The sequence below is a fragment of the Pezoporus occidentalis genome, unplaced genomic scaffold, assembly GCF_034315485.1.
Source record: "Pezoporus occidentalis ecotype Australia unplaced genomic scaffold, CSIRO_AGI_Poc_V1 ctg45, whole genome shotgun sequence".
NCBI classification, from domain to species: Eukaryota; Metazoa; Chordata; class Aves; order Psittaciformes; family Psittacidae; genus Pezoporus; species Pezoporus occidentalis.
In genome coordinates, this window is record NW_026915780.1 from 5,269,444 (window position 1) to 5,287,381 (window position 17,938).

Sequence of the window (17,938 nt, forward strand, 5' to 3'; positions counted from 1 at the left end):
AAGCTTTTAGAAGCAGAAAAGTTGCTTAATCCAAGGAGTAACAAGCCCCATCTCGGCCGCGCGTGAGCGAATGTCGCGGGGATTTATTCCAAACAGCTCAGGCGCCGTTTATTTTTGACCGAGACAAAGACAAAGCTCAGGAACAAGGACCGGCGCGGCCCCGCCTGCTGCATTCCCTCTCATTACCTCAGAGCGGGGCTGGCTCCCGCCATGACCGCAGCCTGCGGAGGCCTTGGCCCCACCTCCCGCTGCTGTTTGACCCTCCCGGGCCACCGTCGCGCCCGGTAGCGGCGTCTCCGCGGCCTTGTCGCGCTCGGCCGTGCTGGGCCGGCGGCGGCTGAGGCCCTGCGGCGCCGCGCAGCGATGTCGGGGTCGAGCAGCAGCGATGGGGTCACCTCTTCCTCGGGGAATTCGAGGTCGGAGCGCGGCCGCGCCTCGCTGCCGTCCACCTCGCGGAACGGCGCCGTGCCTCAGCGGCGGCTGCAGGAGCTCTCGCCGGGCTCCGCCGACAGAGACATGGAAGAGACGGGTGCGGAGGACGAGCAGCAGCAGCGGCTGGAGGGCGGCGAGGGCGATGAGCAGAGCAGGAGGATCATCCGGAACCAGTACCGGGAGCTCATCTACAGCGTGCAGCGTAAGCCCGGGAGCGGCGGTCGGAGCCCGGCCTCACGGTGTGAGGAGCCCGTAACGCTCCCCTGGAACACCGGGTTCCTCGGGCTGCTGAAACGATGGGCCTGCGGTTGGATCCACATCTTGCCTCCCTGGAAGCGTTTACATGCCCTGGGATAGCAAGGGTATGAGGGATTTACCCGCCCCAACCGCATTGATGCAGCGGGCCAAACTGTCAGCTTTAGACCTGGAGCTAAACGCAGAGCCTTTAATTTTGTCTTAATGGTGTTTGAGCTTTAATTTGGGTGCAAGTTACCTGCCCGGCCTTGAAAGTTGTTCGTGGGCTTTCCGAAAGTGCTATGGGATTTTTAGCGGCTCTCTAGATAGACGTGACAGCACTTCCCATCTGTGTCGTTGGAGTGTGATGGTTTTCCCATAGAAACATCATGGTTGTTGGAGTACGCCCTGCTGCATTTAGCATTGTATGGTGCTGGTGTTTTCTGCATGCTCAGTAAATGCGTGGTGTTGTTTTACAAGGGAATACAATGCAGTTCATGGATTATCCGGGCTGTGTTTATGCAGAAACCAGCAGCGGTATGTCAGGTCACTGAGATGGTGTAAGTCTTTAAAAGCAGCGTTGTGAGTAGCTGTTTAGAACTGGACCTCTGAAGCCGTGTTAAAGCGTACATAGACTGTGATATACAACTGACTGTGTTTGGCATGGTGATTTTCAGAAGTCATTAAGCATTCATTTGGGGGGTTTTGTTTGTTTGTTTCATGAAAATCCTTAGTAACCTAAAGGTAAGATGGGTAACATGGTAGCTGGTAGCAGCCTTGACGCAGATACAGGTGTTTTACTGGAACCATGAGGGATCTGCTAGCATAAATTCATAGAATCCCAGGCAGGTTTGGGTTGGAAGGGACCTTAAAGCTCATCCAGTTCCAGCCCCCTGCCACTGGCAGGGACACCTTGCACTAGAGCAGCTTTCTCCAAGCCCCTGTGTCCAAACCTGGCCTTGAACACTGCCAGGGATGGGGCAGCCACAGCTTCTCTGGGCACCCTGTGCCAGCGCCTCACCATCCTATGTATGTATAGATACATCTATATAGGATGTATCTATATAGATATCTATCTATATCTATCTATATCTATATAGATATCTATCTATAGATATCTATGCTGTATAGATCCAGTATAGATCTCACACCATTGAAGGAAATGAAAAATTACTTCAAACTGAGTTAATGCATACACATTAATAAAAACGGAGCCTACGTAATCGTGCAATTAATGTACTATAACTATATTCTGTGTTTTTGTGTGTGTGACCCAGCCAGTTCTGATTAAGGTGTAAATCTGTATTTCTCGATGCTTCTATATTTAAGTAACATAAGATTTCATTTGTTTGTCCCCCAGAAAATCGTGAGGATATGCTGAGTTCAAAAAGCAACAGGCTGACAGAAGCTTTGGAAGAAGCCAATAAACTGTTTAGTGGAGGTAAAACAAATTCTGTGGTCCTTGTTAGAGGCCTTTGCTTGACAGTTGGCCAAGTGTGAGGCAATGGTGCCTTAGAAACAAAAAAGGGCAAGAGAATGTGTAGTTGAAGAGGAATTACTCGAATATGTTGATATGAGAAAACTAATATTACTTTAGTGTTTATTTGCGCTTGGAAGTTCTCACTGCTTTATCTTGACACTGCAGAGCAATATACATAAGCAGTAGGTAAAGAAGGTATCAGTTAGTGGGGTTCATTTCACTTAGATGGAAACCATGTCAATAAAGAAGGCATTTTATTCTTTGGGGTGCTGTGTTATTTTTTCGTGCTTGCCTTTGGCATTGTCATCCTCTCCTTTTCCTTTTATTTTTTGATGCAGATACTGTTATAAGGATTATGTAAGTACAGGTGTTAGAGGTCATTGCAATAAAATGATTTATAAGGCTTTATACCTAAGATAGTCTGTATGCTAAATTTTCTTATTGTTTTTTTTGACAATTTCATCTTATTAACATAAAATCTTTCCTGTAACAGTTTCCAGTGCACGAGAGGCTGCCCTTGATGCCCAGTTTCTTGTCTTAGCATCAAATCTAGGAAAGGAGAAGGCCAATGAGTTGCACTGTGAAATGACAACATTTGATTCACTAGTATTTGCAGAAGACTTGGTAAGTTCTAGACTGAATTTGCCAACAGTTTTGCTAGGGGGTTGCCCTGTTTGTTTTAGAGCAAGTTTTCAGGCAGTACAGGACAGTTCTGATGGAATTTAACTCTTCCTGTGAATTTCTTTGATTAACTTTCTGTTTAGTGTTGGTAATTGTTCTAAACTATGTATTGAGTATTTCCAGTATGCAGAGGGGAAAATATAACTTAAAATGCAGACATCCCCTCCCTTTGGTGCATTGGTATTCCTTCATCACACTTTGGTTTGTGTTCTTAAGGTAGCCTTGTACACTTCCTTTATGCTCACTGTTTTGTAGCTTCAGTAGCGCTGAGTAGTTACTTTATTCTCTCCACTGCTTTACATGTTTTAGGAGTTCTTAAGGCCCCACGTCACTGACATGACATGGGACTTTAGATTACTTGCGTTCTTTTAGACTTGACATGTTTGCCTCTTTGTACTGTGACTGGGTGGAAGAGTCACTTTAGAATTGCTTTGAAGAAGAATTTGGGTTTTTCCTTCCTCCCCTCCCTGAAAATTTCCTCTTGTGTTACAGCAGATTAATGAGGAGTGTGAGTCTTTGGTCAAGTGTAGAACTCTGCAATATAAAATAAGCCCATCAAGTTAAATTGTTTTGAAGTGTTTTTTTTCTGGGGAAGTCTGGCTGCTGGCTGTAAGGTTGAGTCAAATAAGCTGTTTTACGGTGTTGAGGAGCTAAGCTTCCTGGAAGTGTGTGCTGTTAAGAAACTGTGAGACACCTTAGCTTTATAGTACAATTTAAGTAGTCCTGGAATGGTTTGGGTTGGAAGGGACCTTAAAGCTCATCTAGTTCCAATGGCCTGCCATGGGCAGGAACACCTTTTACTATCCTACATGGTCATTTCATTGAAGTTCTGTTGGAATACAGGCAGTTTTATTTACCTATAGCTCTTTTTTTTCCAATGCTTGCTGTGAATACAAGTGTGTATGTGAGTGTTTTTCTGTTTTTACAGTATCTGCAGGAAAGTGGAGGTTCTTGTGCAGTGGTATTAAGTATTAATCTAGCAAGACAAACACTGTGATATAGTATTTCACCATTAAAGTATTTGCTGATCTTTCTCTAAGTGAATTTTCATTGCAGGTTTTTTTTTATCTTCTAGTTAACTTTCATGGGTATAAATCGCATAGAAGCAGAAGAAAATGATAATGATTCTGAGAGCATTTCAGGCTATTTGCCTAGTGATGCCTGGCATAAACTGGGAGAAGAAACAGAAAAGTACTTCAGAAGAGCACCTTCTTTTCACTACATGTAAGTTTATTTAAGGAAATAGTATAAACTGCAGCACAAGTCAATGGCCTTAATTGATTCTTATCATTAATGCCCTGGGCTTGAGTAGAGTTTAATCTTGGGTCACAGAGTATCAACAAGAACTCACGTGTGCTCTCTGTTCTTATGGTGCGGTGAGCTCCTTGTCTCCAAAATCTTTCATAATGTTTCTTTCTCTGATTTTGGTTTGTCTTGGCTACAAAATAGCATCACTTGTATCTAGTAGAGAAAGCAAGATATTCTTGATTTACGTGCTTCAGACCAAACCCAGTAGAAGCAATCGTCTTTCTTTCAAAAGCTGACTCTTCCTCATCTTTCTCTCACCGTACAAGTTGCATCCAGAATCATGAATACAGGAAGCCTTTTCCCCCCACCCTATATAGTTTTGGAGGTCAGTCCCTAAGGGTCTGTATCTTGATGATTCTATTCTCAAGAAGAGACCAACAGTTCCTCTTGTATATCTGTGTTAATGGGTTGTCTTTTAGAATCTTGCATTCTGTCTCTGCCTTGAGAAGAAATCACCTGATTACTGGCAAGTGGCCTGTGTAGAATCAGCATCATCTCTCGTTTTGCGTAAGCAACCCATTGGTAGGGGCCTTTTTAGCTGCTGTCAAGTGACCCTTAGTCACCTGGCTTATAGACAGCTCTCCAATTTAAATCTCTCATAAAGACAGCCATAGCAGGATCTAGTTGAATTAAATATCAGCAGTAGAGTTGAGAGAGTATTACTTAGTTGTCTATGCTTTCACACTTGTTCCACCACCCAATAAGTCTCAGTGTAAGAAGGCTGTTGAATCTACTAATTTGATCATACAATATCTGATATTTAATGGTGGATGGCTAATTAAGATGATTCCAACTTGGCTTTGCCCGTTCAAGCTTTAAAAGATAAGTGTTTTCCAAACCTTTTTATTATTTTAAGACAAATCTGGCTGCAAGAAAGACTGTTTTCTCATTAATTACATTTTGAATTAAGTAGTGATGGACTTCTTTTTACACACATCTCCTTTTAATGGAGGATGTGTGAATACAAAGTATTAATATAATAAAGTGTAGTTCTCAGTTTAGGAAAAGAACTGCTAGTTTCTGACTCTATTCTTGATGGGCTCAAACTTGAAGAGGGGAAGTTGAGGTTAGATATAAGGAAGAAGTTCTTTCCTGTGAGGGTGGTGAGGCACTGGAATGGGTTGCCAAGGGAAGTTGTGAATGCTCCATCCCTGGCAGTGTTCAAGGCCAGGTTGGACAGAGCCTTGGGTGCCATGGTTTAGTGTGAGGTGTCCCTGCCCATGGCAAGGGGGTTGGAACTAGATGATCTTAAGGTCCTTTCCAAGCCAAACTATTCTATGATTCTAAGTGCTGTAAAATATTTGGGTACCTGCTGAACTAACTTGAATTGAATCTCAGTTCACGCTCTCTCCTTTAGGCATCTAGCTTGATGGAGATTCAAGGCACCCAAAGTAAGGAGCCTAAGTTCCTTATACAGTCAATGGAGAGAGGCAAGCACTTCAAGAAAGTGCTGAAATCTAGCACCTATATTGCATTGTTTAATGAGAAATGTTGGGTCTCTTCTTAGTGTACTGAATGTTATTATGATTGACTATATATGAAAAAATTGTAAACCTGAACTTACAGAAACTAAACAATAGATAAAAAAGAGATAAATACTGTATGGAGAGACTTTTCAGACAGGAAAGTCAGTAATAAATTCAAATGGAGATAGAAGAGCGTAGGAAGTTAATTTCTTACTCAGCTTTCAGAAAAGGAGATTTAAAATTTTCTGTTAAAGTTGGAATAATTGCACCAAATTTTATGCATCTGTTGTTAACTCTGCTATGAGGCTGCCAACAGATATTGGGAACAACCTTAGGGGATGGGTGTTTACAGAAATCTGCGTGTGCCGAGGCTTTATTTTTAGACATTGGTCATTAATTTGCATCTTTTTCAGCAGATCAGTTACTCACTTTGTGGATTTCTTAGCATATCATATATTTCCATATATGTGTTCTTTTTATCTTGGTTAGGTTGGGATCTTTCAAGTCTGATCCTCCTGTACCAAGGCAACGGATTGAGAGGCAGAAAAAGACTACAGGAACAGAGGAAAAAAGGGCAATGCCTGCTCAGGTTTGTGAACTGTTATCTTTATTGATGATTTCTTATGGCACAATTATTACAACTGACTTGTAAATCTTTCCAGTTCATGTTGGTTTGGGGTTTGTTGTTAGGAACTGTGTAGTGCTAAAGGATTCAGACTAAAGAATTCAGACTTCATTATTAGGCTTCTCAGTTTGTTTTGTGTGGACTGCAGTATTTCACTGAGTGGAAGGAAGTAGGATTTACAGCCTGTTTTTACAAGTTCAAATTACTTTATTTGCTCTGATGCTTGTTGCTTTGAAAGGAAATGAAACTTCTCTATATTAGTGCATTTTCAACTTTTAGTTAAAAAAGCATCTAACAGTCTACTTCATTTGCACAGAAATGCACGTAACAACAGACTGACTGACTCCCTTAATCACTATTTTCTCTGCTGTTTTCCCATTCCTTCTGTTGTACTCTGGCAGAAAGGCCAAAGTCTGCGAATACTTCCAGGGAGGCTTCCTTTGAAAGAATTAACCATGTTGATATAGGGAGCCTCTGTCTGATAATGCCAGTATGTAGAGGCAACGTCATAGAATCGCAGACTGGTTTGGGTTGGAAGGGACCTCGGTGCTTATCCAGTTCCAACCCCCTGCCACAAGCAGGGACACTTTCTGTTACAGCAGGTTGCTCCAAGCCCTGTCCAGCCTAGCCTTGAACACTGCCAGAGATGGGGCAGCCCCAGCTTTTCTGGGCACCCTCATAGTGAAAATGTTGAGTATGGCTTTCTAAATGCAGCCTACTTCATAATAATCCAAATAGTGATAGCAAATATTCTGATACAGTTTGTACTGGGAAGAAGAGGAGCTGGGGATTTACATATATGTAAATCTGTGTTAGATATAGTTATGTGTAGAAGTTTCTGTAGCTTGCAGGGTGGTCAAAGGGAAATTGTTAACTAACAGGAGCAGCAAACAGGTTGCTGAGGACTGCTTGAGAAGCGTATTTGGTACTGTGCAGGTTACAGTCCTTGGAGGGTGCTTTGGAGTCCCCTGCTATATACAGCTCATGAGCAAATCTGAAATCACAATCGTGTCCTTTGACCATGTTAAACTTCACTTTTCTTACATGTAAACTTAGGTGCTTTTCTGAAAAGATCTTTAACTTTTCTTTCTTTAATGAACTACTATTCTGCACTTATAAATGAACTTCTACAATAAACTCACAGACTCTGTGCCATTAGTCATAACTTGGAAAGTTATAATTGGAAAGTAAACGTAGCCCTGTAAATAGGCTGAAAACATACAAACTACAGCCTTTCAGGTTGATTCTGTAAGATGGGAATTGGTTCCTAAACCACTGTGTAAGTTGTCTTACGTTTCATACGTGTGTCTGTGACTCTGCATAAGTGGCATAGAGAGAAAAATACACCTTTTAAGTTAGGTGTTCATAAAAGACCCTTTTCATCATCTTCTCTTGCTACAGCGGTTATTTGAGGTGAAACTGTGTTTCTTTTTTCCAGTTAAAAAAAATGGAGGAGTCTCACCAGGAAGCTACGGAAAAAGAAGTAGAGAGGATCTTGGGGTTATTGCAGACTCATTTTCAAAATGATCGTAAGTATGATTCCAGTAAGCTTTTAAAGCATTAATATAAGAAGATGAACGCTCTTAATCTACAGTTAAGAGTGATTAGACTATAGCAACAAAATCAGTTGGAGTTTGCAAGTAGAAAACTCTCAGACAGGTTGAGAGGGCTGGGCTTGTTCAGCTTAGAGAAGACTCTGGGGAGACCTTAAAGCAGCTCCAATACCTAAAGGTATATACCTACAAGAAATCTGGAGAGGGGCTTGGGACAAGGGCCTGTAGGGACAGGCCAAGGGGAATGGCTTTAACCTGCCAGAGGGGAGACTGAGATGAGCTCTTAGGCAGAAGCTCTTCCCTGGGAGGTTGCTGAGGCGCTGGCACAGGGTGCCCAGAAAAGCTGTGGCTGCCCCATCCCTGGCAGTGTTCAAGGCCGGGTTGGACACAGGGGCTTGGAGCAAGCTGCTCTAGTGGAAGGTGTCCCTGCCTGTGGCAGGGGCTGGAACTGGATGAGGTATAAGGTTCTTTCCAACCCAAACCAGCCTGGGATTTTACGGTTCTTCCAGGATTCCATGAAATCTTCATGTTGAAGGATACAGACTATTTTTATGAACACTAATTGACTGCTGTTTGCTACAAAGTAAATTTAAACCCTATCCTCTCTCTCTTACTACAACATGCCATCTTTTAGAGGGGATCAAATAGTTGCCAAGTATGTGTATGTGTGTGGCAAAAGATGGAAGAAAACAATCATCTCTAGGAACTGTTTCTTTCTTCAGGCAACTGAGAATTCAGCTTTGTAACTAAATGGACCTAAACAGTCAATCAGCTCTTAAAAGGAGCCTGACTTTATGTTTGCATGTATTAGGTCTGTGTACCGCCTGTTTGGTTTTTTAACAGCCCCTTTTTTCCGTGTCCAGCTAGTACACCTATTTCCTTCTTTGATCTTGTGATTGATCCCAACTCCTTTGCACGCACTGTGGAAAACATCTTTCATGTGTCCTTCATTATAAGGGTAAGGCATGACATGTTCTTGAAACCTTATTTTGGATATTGGAGTTATCTAGAAAGATGATTTTTTGTTTTTATGGCTTCAAGACTGACAGATTAGGATTTAAATATTAGGAATCCTGATTGGTTTTCTACAAACAGTCTGTGATATTTTAGGAATTGAATAAAAAAGAAACCAGAGTTGACAGTGTAATATTTTTTATTAGATTTTTCTATTATAGTTAATTTACCAGCAAAACAGTAACGAAACTTTTGCTGTTATGCACATCTCAAAAAGGGATTCTGCCTCGCGTTATGTTAGATTTTAGAAGAGTAGTCAGGGAGTATAGAAGCGTTATTGAGGCTGAAGGAAAGTATGTTAGTGCAGTGTTTAATATACCTTTCGAATCTGTAGATTTGCACTTCATACTTAGTTTGTCAAATAACATGAATTTGGAAAAACAGAAAAACAAATATATTTGTCTAAATTCGGGTTTATAGTGAAAAGTGATGTGATCATGGAGGGTTCAGTCCAGTATATTTAATGAATAATGGTTTTTAATAAAACAGATTATTTTTCTAATCCAGGTTACCAGTTGTCCTATATCAGCTGCATTCTTTGTGAATGAGTGAATGCTGTATTTAAACTATTCTTATTTGGTATGCCAGTTAAGACTGTGTATCAATACATGTACTTGTTTATGATGTAATATATTAAAATATGAAATCTCAGTGCATTACCTTAATCATGTCTAACTTACGAAACTTTAAATCCTGTCTTTTCAGGATGGTTTTGCAAGAATAAAGCTGGATGATGATAAATTGCCAATAATAGGTAAAATCCAGCTTTAAAAGACTAATTGTTGGGGTTTTGTTTTCTTATTGAAAAGTAGCTACATCTTGTGTGTTCACGAAGGTTCAGGTGTATTTTTAGCTGCAAGAGTAGAGATTTGGGGATATCCAGTGAGTGCAATTGAAGGCATAAAGAGATTTATGAGAGGAACCGAAAGTACTCAGTCTGTTAAGAAAAGGAAGGGGAATAACCCTTTATTTCAAAGTGATATTTTCACTAATACATAAACGAACATTGTTAGGTTTTGCTGAGAAAACAGATTTTTGGATGCAAGAAGTCTCCTTTACCTGTGTTGGGGAAGTGTTGTATCTTCAGAACAGTTGTAAGGGAAATGCCATCCTATGTAGGAGGTCTTTAGCTTTCATTCTCATGGGATATCAGTGGGATTACAACTGGTGGGATTTTGGAAAGGCTGAAATACTTAGGTCCTTCTGTGACTGACATGTTAGTTCCTCAATTTTTAGGAGTTAAGACTAAAGAAATTTCTTCAGGAGTGTGTGATACAGGCTATTGCTGGAGACTATCTTCATGCAGCATGTATCATTGATTTGCTTTTTGTGAAGCTTTTGCACTCCTGGAGGAGGCTGACTTTATGAGTATAAAGACTCTGGAAATGCTGTATTTTGCACAGAGCCTTCAGAAGACAACGAGGAAAGGGAGGATGGGCATAGTGCTGGAGCGAGGAACCAGGTTGTCTTGTCTCTGAACTATAAAGACTGGAAGGTATAATAGATAGCTCTTGATACTTCTGATTATTTTTTGTTGTTAAGTGTAGGACTATATGTACTGCATTGTTACGTACTTGTCGTGGTTTAAACCCAGTCAGGTAATTCGTTCGCTCACTTCCCCCCCCTTTTCTTGCCCTCCCCCTGCTCTCGGAGGGATGGAGAGGAGAATCGAAAAGAATGCAACTCCCACGGGTTGAGATAAGAACAGTTTAGTAACTAAGGTATAACACAAATCACTACTGCTACCACCAATTATAATAATGATAAAGGGAATAACAAGGGAAGAGAATACATCATCTCACCACCAGCCGACCGATAACTCGCCCCCCCCCAGCCCGACCAAGCTCCGACCGATACCTCCTCCAACCCTGCAGTCTCCCAGCCCTTCCGGCTAACTCCCAGTTACATCCTGGGCATGACGTGCTGTGGTATGGAATACCTCTTTGGTCAGTTTGGGTCAGGTGTCCTGTCTCTGCTTCCTCCCGGCTTCCCCTCCTCCCTGGCAGAGCATGAGGCCCACAAAGTCCTTGGCCAAACCAAAACACCACTTGTTATCAGCTCTGTTCCCGAGCTGAAAGTCAAAACACTGCACTGCACCAGCTACCAAGAAGGGGAAAAATGACTGCTACTGCTGAACCCAGGACATTATCCACCCCTTATTCCATACCATTCACGTCATGCTCAGATCCCACATTTTCAATATACTCTTATCTTAGTGCATGGACCAGTCCCTATAAAGCTGCTGAGTCCATCTGGTCCATGACGTCAGGCTCCATCTCTTGTAACAGTCTTCCAGAGCAGGAGAGACTGTGTGCAGTATTCACACTCGTGAATAACCTGGGCAATAGTGTCCATTGCTAAGTCCACCCCTCGATCATGAGTCCATCTCTGTGTTGCATCTCTGCTCTGATGGCCTGAAGTGCCATGGGCTCACCAGGCTTAAAAATAATTCACTGTCCCCTTCAGCAGTTTCTGCAGCTTGTTGCTGGGGACTCCATACAGCTGCCTTCCATCTCCAATGCTTCCAAAGCACTGGAGGGGCCCAGTGGACTAGATACTTGCCCATACTGTCCCACACACCCTGCCACTCCTGGCTGTCCAGCCTTGGGGAAAACCTCTTGGTCCCCCCATATCCTCGTCTAACCCCAGACAAGACCCAAACCTGACTCTGCTTAACTTTTGAGATCAGACAAAATGGTCGTGGGTAGAACACAGCCTGTGTGTGTGCCAACATGCTGATCCCCATCACAATCAGCAGGCAGGTACCAAGGACACCCAAAGGCCATTCAAAACCTTCAGAACTCTCAACTGATGCTGCTGTACTTGTCACTGGGGCTGGTGTAGCTGCTGTACTTGTCACTGGGGCTGGTGTAGCCGCTGTGCTTGCCGGCTCTCCCACCGCCAGCTTCTCTTGTCCTGAGTCCAGCTCTTCCTCCTCTGCCTTGCTGGGAAATGCTGCGTGGTCTCCTGCATCCTCCTGGGGCTCGGCGGGCGGCTTCCGGGAAATGCTCTCGGCCGTCGCGGGGCTGGGCTCGGCCGCGGGGCTCGGCTCCTCCGCGGGGCTCGGCTCGGCCGCGGGGCTCGGCTCGGCCGCCGCCTTCTCCCGCTGCTCTGCAGCCCCTTCCTTCTGCTCCTCGACCGCCCCGACCTCCTCCACCGGCAGCCGTCCCATCGCGGCCTCCGGCCCCGCTCCCGCCGCCGCTTGGTCCCCGGGGCCGCTCTTCCGGGCCGCTTCGGCTGCCGCCGGCTCCCGGGGCCGCTCCCCCTCGGCTCCCCGCAGCCTCACGAAGATGGAGAGCAGGGCGAGGGCCAGGACGGTGAAGAGCAGCCGGACGGCCAGGTACAAGTCCACGGCCACGTCCGTCCCGCCCTGCTGCTGGAGCCCGTCCGTATTACAAGCCATTGCCATAAAGCACAGTGAGACAAGAACCTTAGCCCAGGCCCCATACTTGATAAACACTATCACAGCAAATACCGGCTCTACGTAAGTTACAACATTCTGAAGCTGTGAGATCAACAAGAACAACTCTGAGACCCAATAAATCAGCATTGTGACGAGTGACTATTAATCCGGTCAGATCTGTCGTTATCTCAACCCTTCGAGCCCCACGTTGGGCGCCAAAAAGAACTGTCGTGGTTTAAACCCAGTCAGGTAATTCGTTCGCTCACTTCCCCCCCCTTTTCTTGCCCTCCCCCTGCTCTCGGAGGGATGGAGAGGAGAATCGAAAAGAATGCAACTCCCACGGGTTGAGATAAGAACAGTTTAGTAACTAAGGTATAACACAAATCACTACTGCTACCACCAATTATAATAATGATAAAGGGAATAACAAGGGAAGAGAATACATCATCTCACCACCAGCCGACCGATAACTCGCCCCCCCCCAGCCCGACCAAGCTCTGACCGATACCTCCTCCAACCCTGCAGTCTCCCAGCCCTTCCGGCTAACTCCCCGTTACATCCTGGGCATGACGTGCTGTGGTATGGAATACCTCTTTGGTCAGTTTGGGTCAGGTGTCCTGTCTCTGCTTCCTCCCGGCTTCCCCTCCTCCCTGGCAGAGCATGAGGCCCACAAAGTCCTTGGCCAAACCAAAACACCACTTGTTATCAGCTCTGTTCCCGAGCTGAAAGTCAAAACACTGCACTGCACCAGCTACCAAGAAGGGGAAAAATGACTGCTACTGCTGAACCCAGGACAGTACTCTAATGAGGACAGGAGTTCCTGTATTATCACTGCATTTAACTTTATGGATTCCAGAACAATCACAAATCTAGTGAATGCTTTTAACTGCAAGAACACTGAGAACTGGGATAGCAATTTCATCTTTGATCCTTGAAGCCTGCCCAGTTTAAGTGCTTTTAAGTTGTGCAGTGACTTGCTTTTACTGTTTTGTATAAGGACTGCATAAATAGCATCTGTTTCTTCCCTTCCTGAATGATAGTTGCTTTTAGAGGAGCTCTCTGTTCAGTTTCTTCACTGCTTGCTGTTTGTACTAGATCTTAAACAAAAAGTAGTTTTTAGCACGTACAACTCCTTTCCTTTGTCCCTTACTCAAATATACGTAGTAATTTGAAGTAGTGCTTCAGTATGAGAAACTTTATTACTTACTTGATGGTAACTTCAATGAAATGGAAATAATTCAGTTCTTGTAACTTACATGCTTTTGTCATTTCTAACCAGGAGATTGTAGAAACATTTGAAATAACAGAACCGATGATTAGCCCTCCTTATCATAGCAATGAAGATGAAATGGAGACAGATTAATTCTTCAGGTAAGTTATTTTAATAAATCAAATTAAATAAGGATACTTATTTTTTTTAGTAAATCAAACTAAATAAAAAAGGATACAGTGAATGAGTTCCTTATGCATGTTGCAGAACCGCAGGGAAACTACCTGTGACTTATAAATGTAGAAAAACTATGAGCAGGGCAACTTCGTAACATCTGAACATTGTTGATGTCTTAATGGAACAAAGTAATCTGATCTTCTATGCAGTAGTTAAATGAAAAAAACACTTTATTTAGAGAAGAGATTCAGAGCAGCCCTGCGGGGAAGGACTTGGGGGTGTTGGTCAATGAGAAAATGAACATGAGCCAGCTTCAGTGTGGGCTGACAGCCCAGAAAGCAACCGTATCCTGGGCCGCATCAAAAGGAGCGTGACCAGCAGGTCGAAGGAGGTGATCCTGCCCCTCTACTGTGCTCTCGGGAGACCTCACCTGGAGCATTGTGTGCAGTTCTGGTGTCCTCAACATAAAAAGGACATGGAGCTGTTGGAACAAGCCCAGAGGAGGCCATGAGGATGATCAGGGGACTGGAGCACCTCCTGTATGAAGACAGGCTGAGGAAGTTGGGGCTGTTCAGCCTGGAGAAGAGAAGGCTGCGTGGAGACCTCAGAGCAGCCTTCCAGTATCTGAGGGGGGCCTACAAGAATGTTGGGGAGGGACTCTTCATTAGGGACTGTAGTGACAGGACAAGGGGTGATGGGTTCAAACTTAAGCAGGGGAAGTTTAGATTGGATATAAGGAGGAAGTTCTTTACTGTGAGGGTGGTGAGGCACTGGAATGGGTTGCCCAGGGAAGTTGTAAATGCTCCATCCCTGGCAGCATTCAAGGCCAGGTTGGACAGAGCCTTGGTTTAGGGTGAGGTGTCTCTGTCAATGGCAGGGGCTTGGAACTGGATGATCTTAAGGTCCTTTCGAACCCTAACTATTCTATGGTTCTATTTTTACATGTGTCAGTATTATTTTTTGTAGCTATTTTTGAGTTATTTTTTTGTAGCTTTATACTCGGAATGCAGTGCTGTGAAGAATCATAGCTTAGTTTTTGTATCTTTTCTTTTAACCTGTTGACAGGTGATGTTGTTAATAGATTAGTGTGAGGGACTTGTGGGGAAAAAAAGAAGGGAACACCATCAGGTTCCCTCTAAAATCCATTCAGCCATAGCATTGAATTTTTTTTATTGTCACAGTTGTTTGCTAAGTTCCAAATCTTAATGCATGTTGTCTTAACTGGCTTTTCTCTTTTTTTTTTTTTTTTCCTTTCTTTCCCCCTAGGTGCCTTACAGAAAATATTTTAAAACGTTTCATTCAGAAAGTGTTTTATATGTATATATGTTGTAAAATTATTTCTATTAGAACATCTTGACACTTCCTATGCGCTGGTTTGTTTCTACCTGTCACGGGGTTATTACCATATACTCTCTGTTTATTATGGCTTAGTTTGCTACTTTACATAAAGTTTACAGATGCTTCTAAGTAAAAATGAAATGCTATCCCCCTTCATACATCCCTCGCCTCTCCCCAGTACCGTCCTGCAGGTGGAATTTACATGGTTAACCATCTCTGCTGCGATAATCCTGTTATCTAGGTGAGGTTGGGTGCTGCAGGAGAAACTGATGATGTCTTTCTGATCTTAGTCCTCTGAAAACCAAGGTTTGAGTTTGCAAGTCTGATCTCAGTGGCACATAAAATGTCTTCCTTCCTTGGACTTAGTTAAAAAGACATCAGGTGTATCTGGTTTTGTAACTAAGGCAGGACAGCTGTATGTGGCCATTATATTATTTTTTTAATACAAAATAAATAAAGTTTAGCTCCATCTCCAGAAAATCCTCTTTGGAGGAGCACTGTCTGGAGTTTTTAGGACTTTTTCCTTTATCATCAGGCAGGGTTCTGATCAAGTAGCTGGGGTAGGAGGTCCTGCCGATGCTGTCAGAGCGTGTTTCTGGGGGTGCTAACGTGGGCAGGCCCAGAGGGTGTGTGAAAGCACAGTTCCATCATCTCTGCTCGTTTACACCAGAACGCGGAGCTCTTTTAGAGCAGCTCCAGCAAACGGGGCCAGGCCTCCTCCGAGGGCCGCCTCCACCTCGCTTCGCCCCGGCGGGGCGCTGCGGGCAGGGCCGCCGTACGCCATGCCTGTCGCCGTGGTGGAGTACAAGGGCTGGAAGGAGGGCTACCGCTGCGGTTACTGCGCGTCGGAGCAGGGGAAGGTCTCCGCCGGTAAGCAGGAGGAGGCGGGATGGGATGGGACGGGGCTGAGACACCGGTCTCCTGTGGAGGGGCAGCGCCGCCGCCCTCACTAAAGATGGCGGGTCCGCCATTTCCTGTGGGCGCTCCCCGTGCGCTGCCCGTAGCAAAGATGGCGGCGGCGGCTGTTTCCGGGCGGCCGGGGGTGCGGTGTATGGCGGCGGGCAGGGCGCTGTTCTGAGCCGGGCGGCGGGGCACGGCCAGGGGCTCACCGCGGAGATGGCGGCTGCCGGCGGCTCTCCGAGCATCGTCGAGTACTTCGGCGGAGAGGATGGCTACCGCTGCGGCTACTGCAAGAACGAGACCGGCAACCTCTCCCACGGTGCGGCCCGCGGGCAGGGCGGGCTGTGAGGGCCGGGACGCTACCGGAGGTAGCTGGAGGCCACGGAGCTGCTCCAGCCTGGGGCTGAGGGACGCCTGTGAGCGGCGGCCTGTGAGCCTCCGTCCTGCCGGGAGCGAGCACTGTCCTTCCCCCGACGGCGCCCGCCGCCCCCTGCTCCGGGCGTGGGGGCTCCGAGGTGGCCGGGGTACCCGGGGCAGCCCGCAGAGCCAGGCCGGGCCGGTGTGGGGCCGCGGAGGCCATGGGCTCGCCGGGAAACCTCGCCTCATGGTCGGGATCGATCAGAGTGCTTCTCCAGGCTAGGGTGAACCACGAGAAATAACGGGAAAGCTGTGCAGAGCGTGAACTGTTTAATTGCTGCGATCATAATACGTGCACCCTAAGTAAGGATGTGGTTAGGGTCTCTCCCTCTCTCGGTGCAGTTTTACTCCTGAGGCGCAGCTGTCCTTTCTGACCCTTCACTGACGGCAGAGGCTCCATCTCCACGGGGTTAACCCAGGGCGCAGTGTGTTGGCCTGGCCAGGCTCGATGGCTCTGGATCTGTGGCTGGACAGGTATAGCTCAGGACAGCTCGATGGGAAGTGGTGATGTGCTTTCCTGGGTGAAGAGGTGACACATTCCCTGAGCTCTGCTCCACCAGGCAGCTGCTGTCCAAGGGGGTCCCTGGGAATGGTGTGCGTCAGCTTCAGCGCTGCTCGGAGGAGTTCTGGCTCGGTGTTTCCAACGGATCAGAACAAGATTAAGGAGCAATTCTGTGTTATTTTGTTGGTGTATCTCTGGCAAAGATAGCAGGCAGAGAGGTAAACTTTTACTATGTGCAGTCAGAGCAGTGTAGAATCAGAATAGTCTGGGCTAGAAGCGACCTTCAAAGCTCATCTGGTCCAGCCCCCCCCGCAATGAGCAGGGACATCTTCAGCTAGACCAGGTTGCCCAGCTGGCCTTGAATGTCTCCAGGTATGGCACATCCACTGCCTCTCTGTGCCAGTATTTTACCACAGTTTGATTTGCAAGTTGGTTTGCGTCTCAAGGTCTTAGTTTTGGTGTTTTTACACGTTGTGTGTTGAAATCAGTAATTTATGACATACATGAATATGCCCGATCCTTGAAAGTCATTTATTTGTAACTTGCCATGAGCCACTCAGATTTACAGTCGTATTTTTGTATATCTTCTTGTGTTTTAAAGCATAACCATGGTCAGTCAAGTGTGTTGAATGTATTATTTACCGCAGGTATGTGGGCGCATTCAATGACAGTTCAAGATTACCAGGATCTCATAGACAGAGGATGGCGAAGGTAAGTTTAAAACAAAAGACAAAGCCCGGTTGACTGGTTAGATAGAGTTTAGAATCCAGTTTTAAAACTTAGGTCTGTGTCCTGGGTTCAGCAGTAGCAGTCATTTTTCTCCGTCTTAGTAGCTGGTGCAGCGCTGTGGTTTTGACTTTCAGCCTGGGAACAGTGCTGATAACACCGACGTTTTTAGTTACTGTTCACATGTTTAGTCTGGCCAAGGACTTTGTGAGCCTCATGCTCTGCCAGGGAGGAGGGGAAGCCGAGAGGAAGCCGAGACAGGACGCCTGACCCAAACTGACCAAAGAGGTATTCCATACCACAGCACGTCATGCGCAGGATGTAACTGGGAGTTACCCAGAAGGGTTGGTGTACTGCTGGGTCGGGCTGGTGGGTGAGTGAGTTGTATTGTCTTCCCTTGTTCTTTCCTTTATCGTTATTATCATTGGTGGTAGCAGTAGAGGTTTGTGTTATACATTAGTTACTGGACTGC

The 17,938-nt window shown here is 45.4% G+C and overlaps 2 protein-coding genes across 8 annotated transcripts in view; both read left to right on the plus strand.

Moving 5' to 3' along the window:
- The first annotated feature begins 302 nt into the window (after nt 1-302).
- On the plus strand, nt 303-14,945 carry NSMCE4A (NSE4 homolog A, SMC5-SMC6 complex component). The gene is made up of 11 exons (XM_062635299.1): nt 303-634; nt 2,027-2,107; nt 2,640-2,770; nt 3,903-4,051; nt 6,091-6,190; nt 7,665-7,755; nt 8,643-8,737; nt 9,499-9,547; nt 10,197-10,288; nt 13,476-13,567; nt 14,850-14,945. Exons 1-10 carry the CDS (start codon nt 364-366, stop codon nt 13,557-13,559), a joined length of 1,143 nt encoding a protein of 380 aa, XP_062491283.1. The 5' UTR covers nt 303-363; the 3' UTR covers nt 13,560-13,567; nt 14,850-14,945.
- A 601-nt stretch (nt 14,946-15,546) lies between these two features.
- Nucleotides 15,547-17,938, plus strand: part of ATE1 (arginyltransferase 1) — an 84,231-nt gene continuing 81,839 nt past the window's right edge. The window contains exons 1-2 of one of the 7 annotated variants that reach the window (XM_062635296.1): nt 15,547-15,791; nt 17,388-17,451. In XM_062635296.1, the coding sequence (XP_062491280.1) occupies nt 15,704-15,791; nt 17,388-17,451 (152 nt within the window). In that variant the 5' untranslated portion in view covers nt 15,547-15,703. Of the gene's footprint in view, nt 15,792-15,886; nt 16,141-16,306; nt 16,463-17,387; nt 17,452-17,938 lie in introns of those variants that run through there. The other 6 variants (XM_062635297.1, XM_062635291.1, XM_062635294.1 and 3 more) reach the window with 6 other exon arrangements.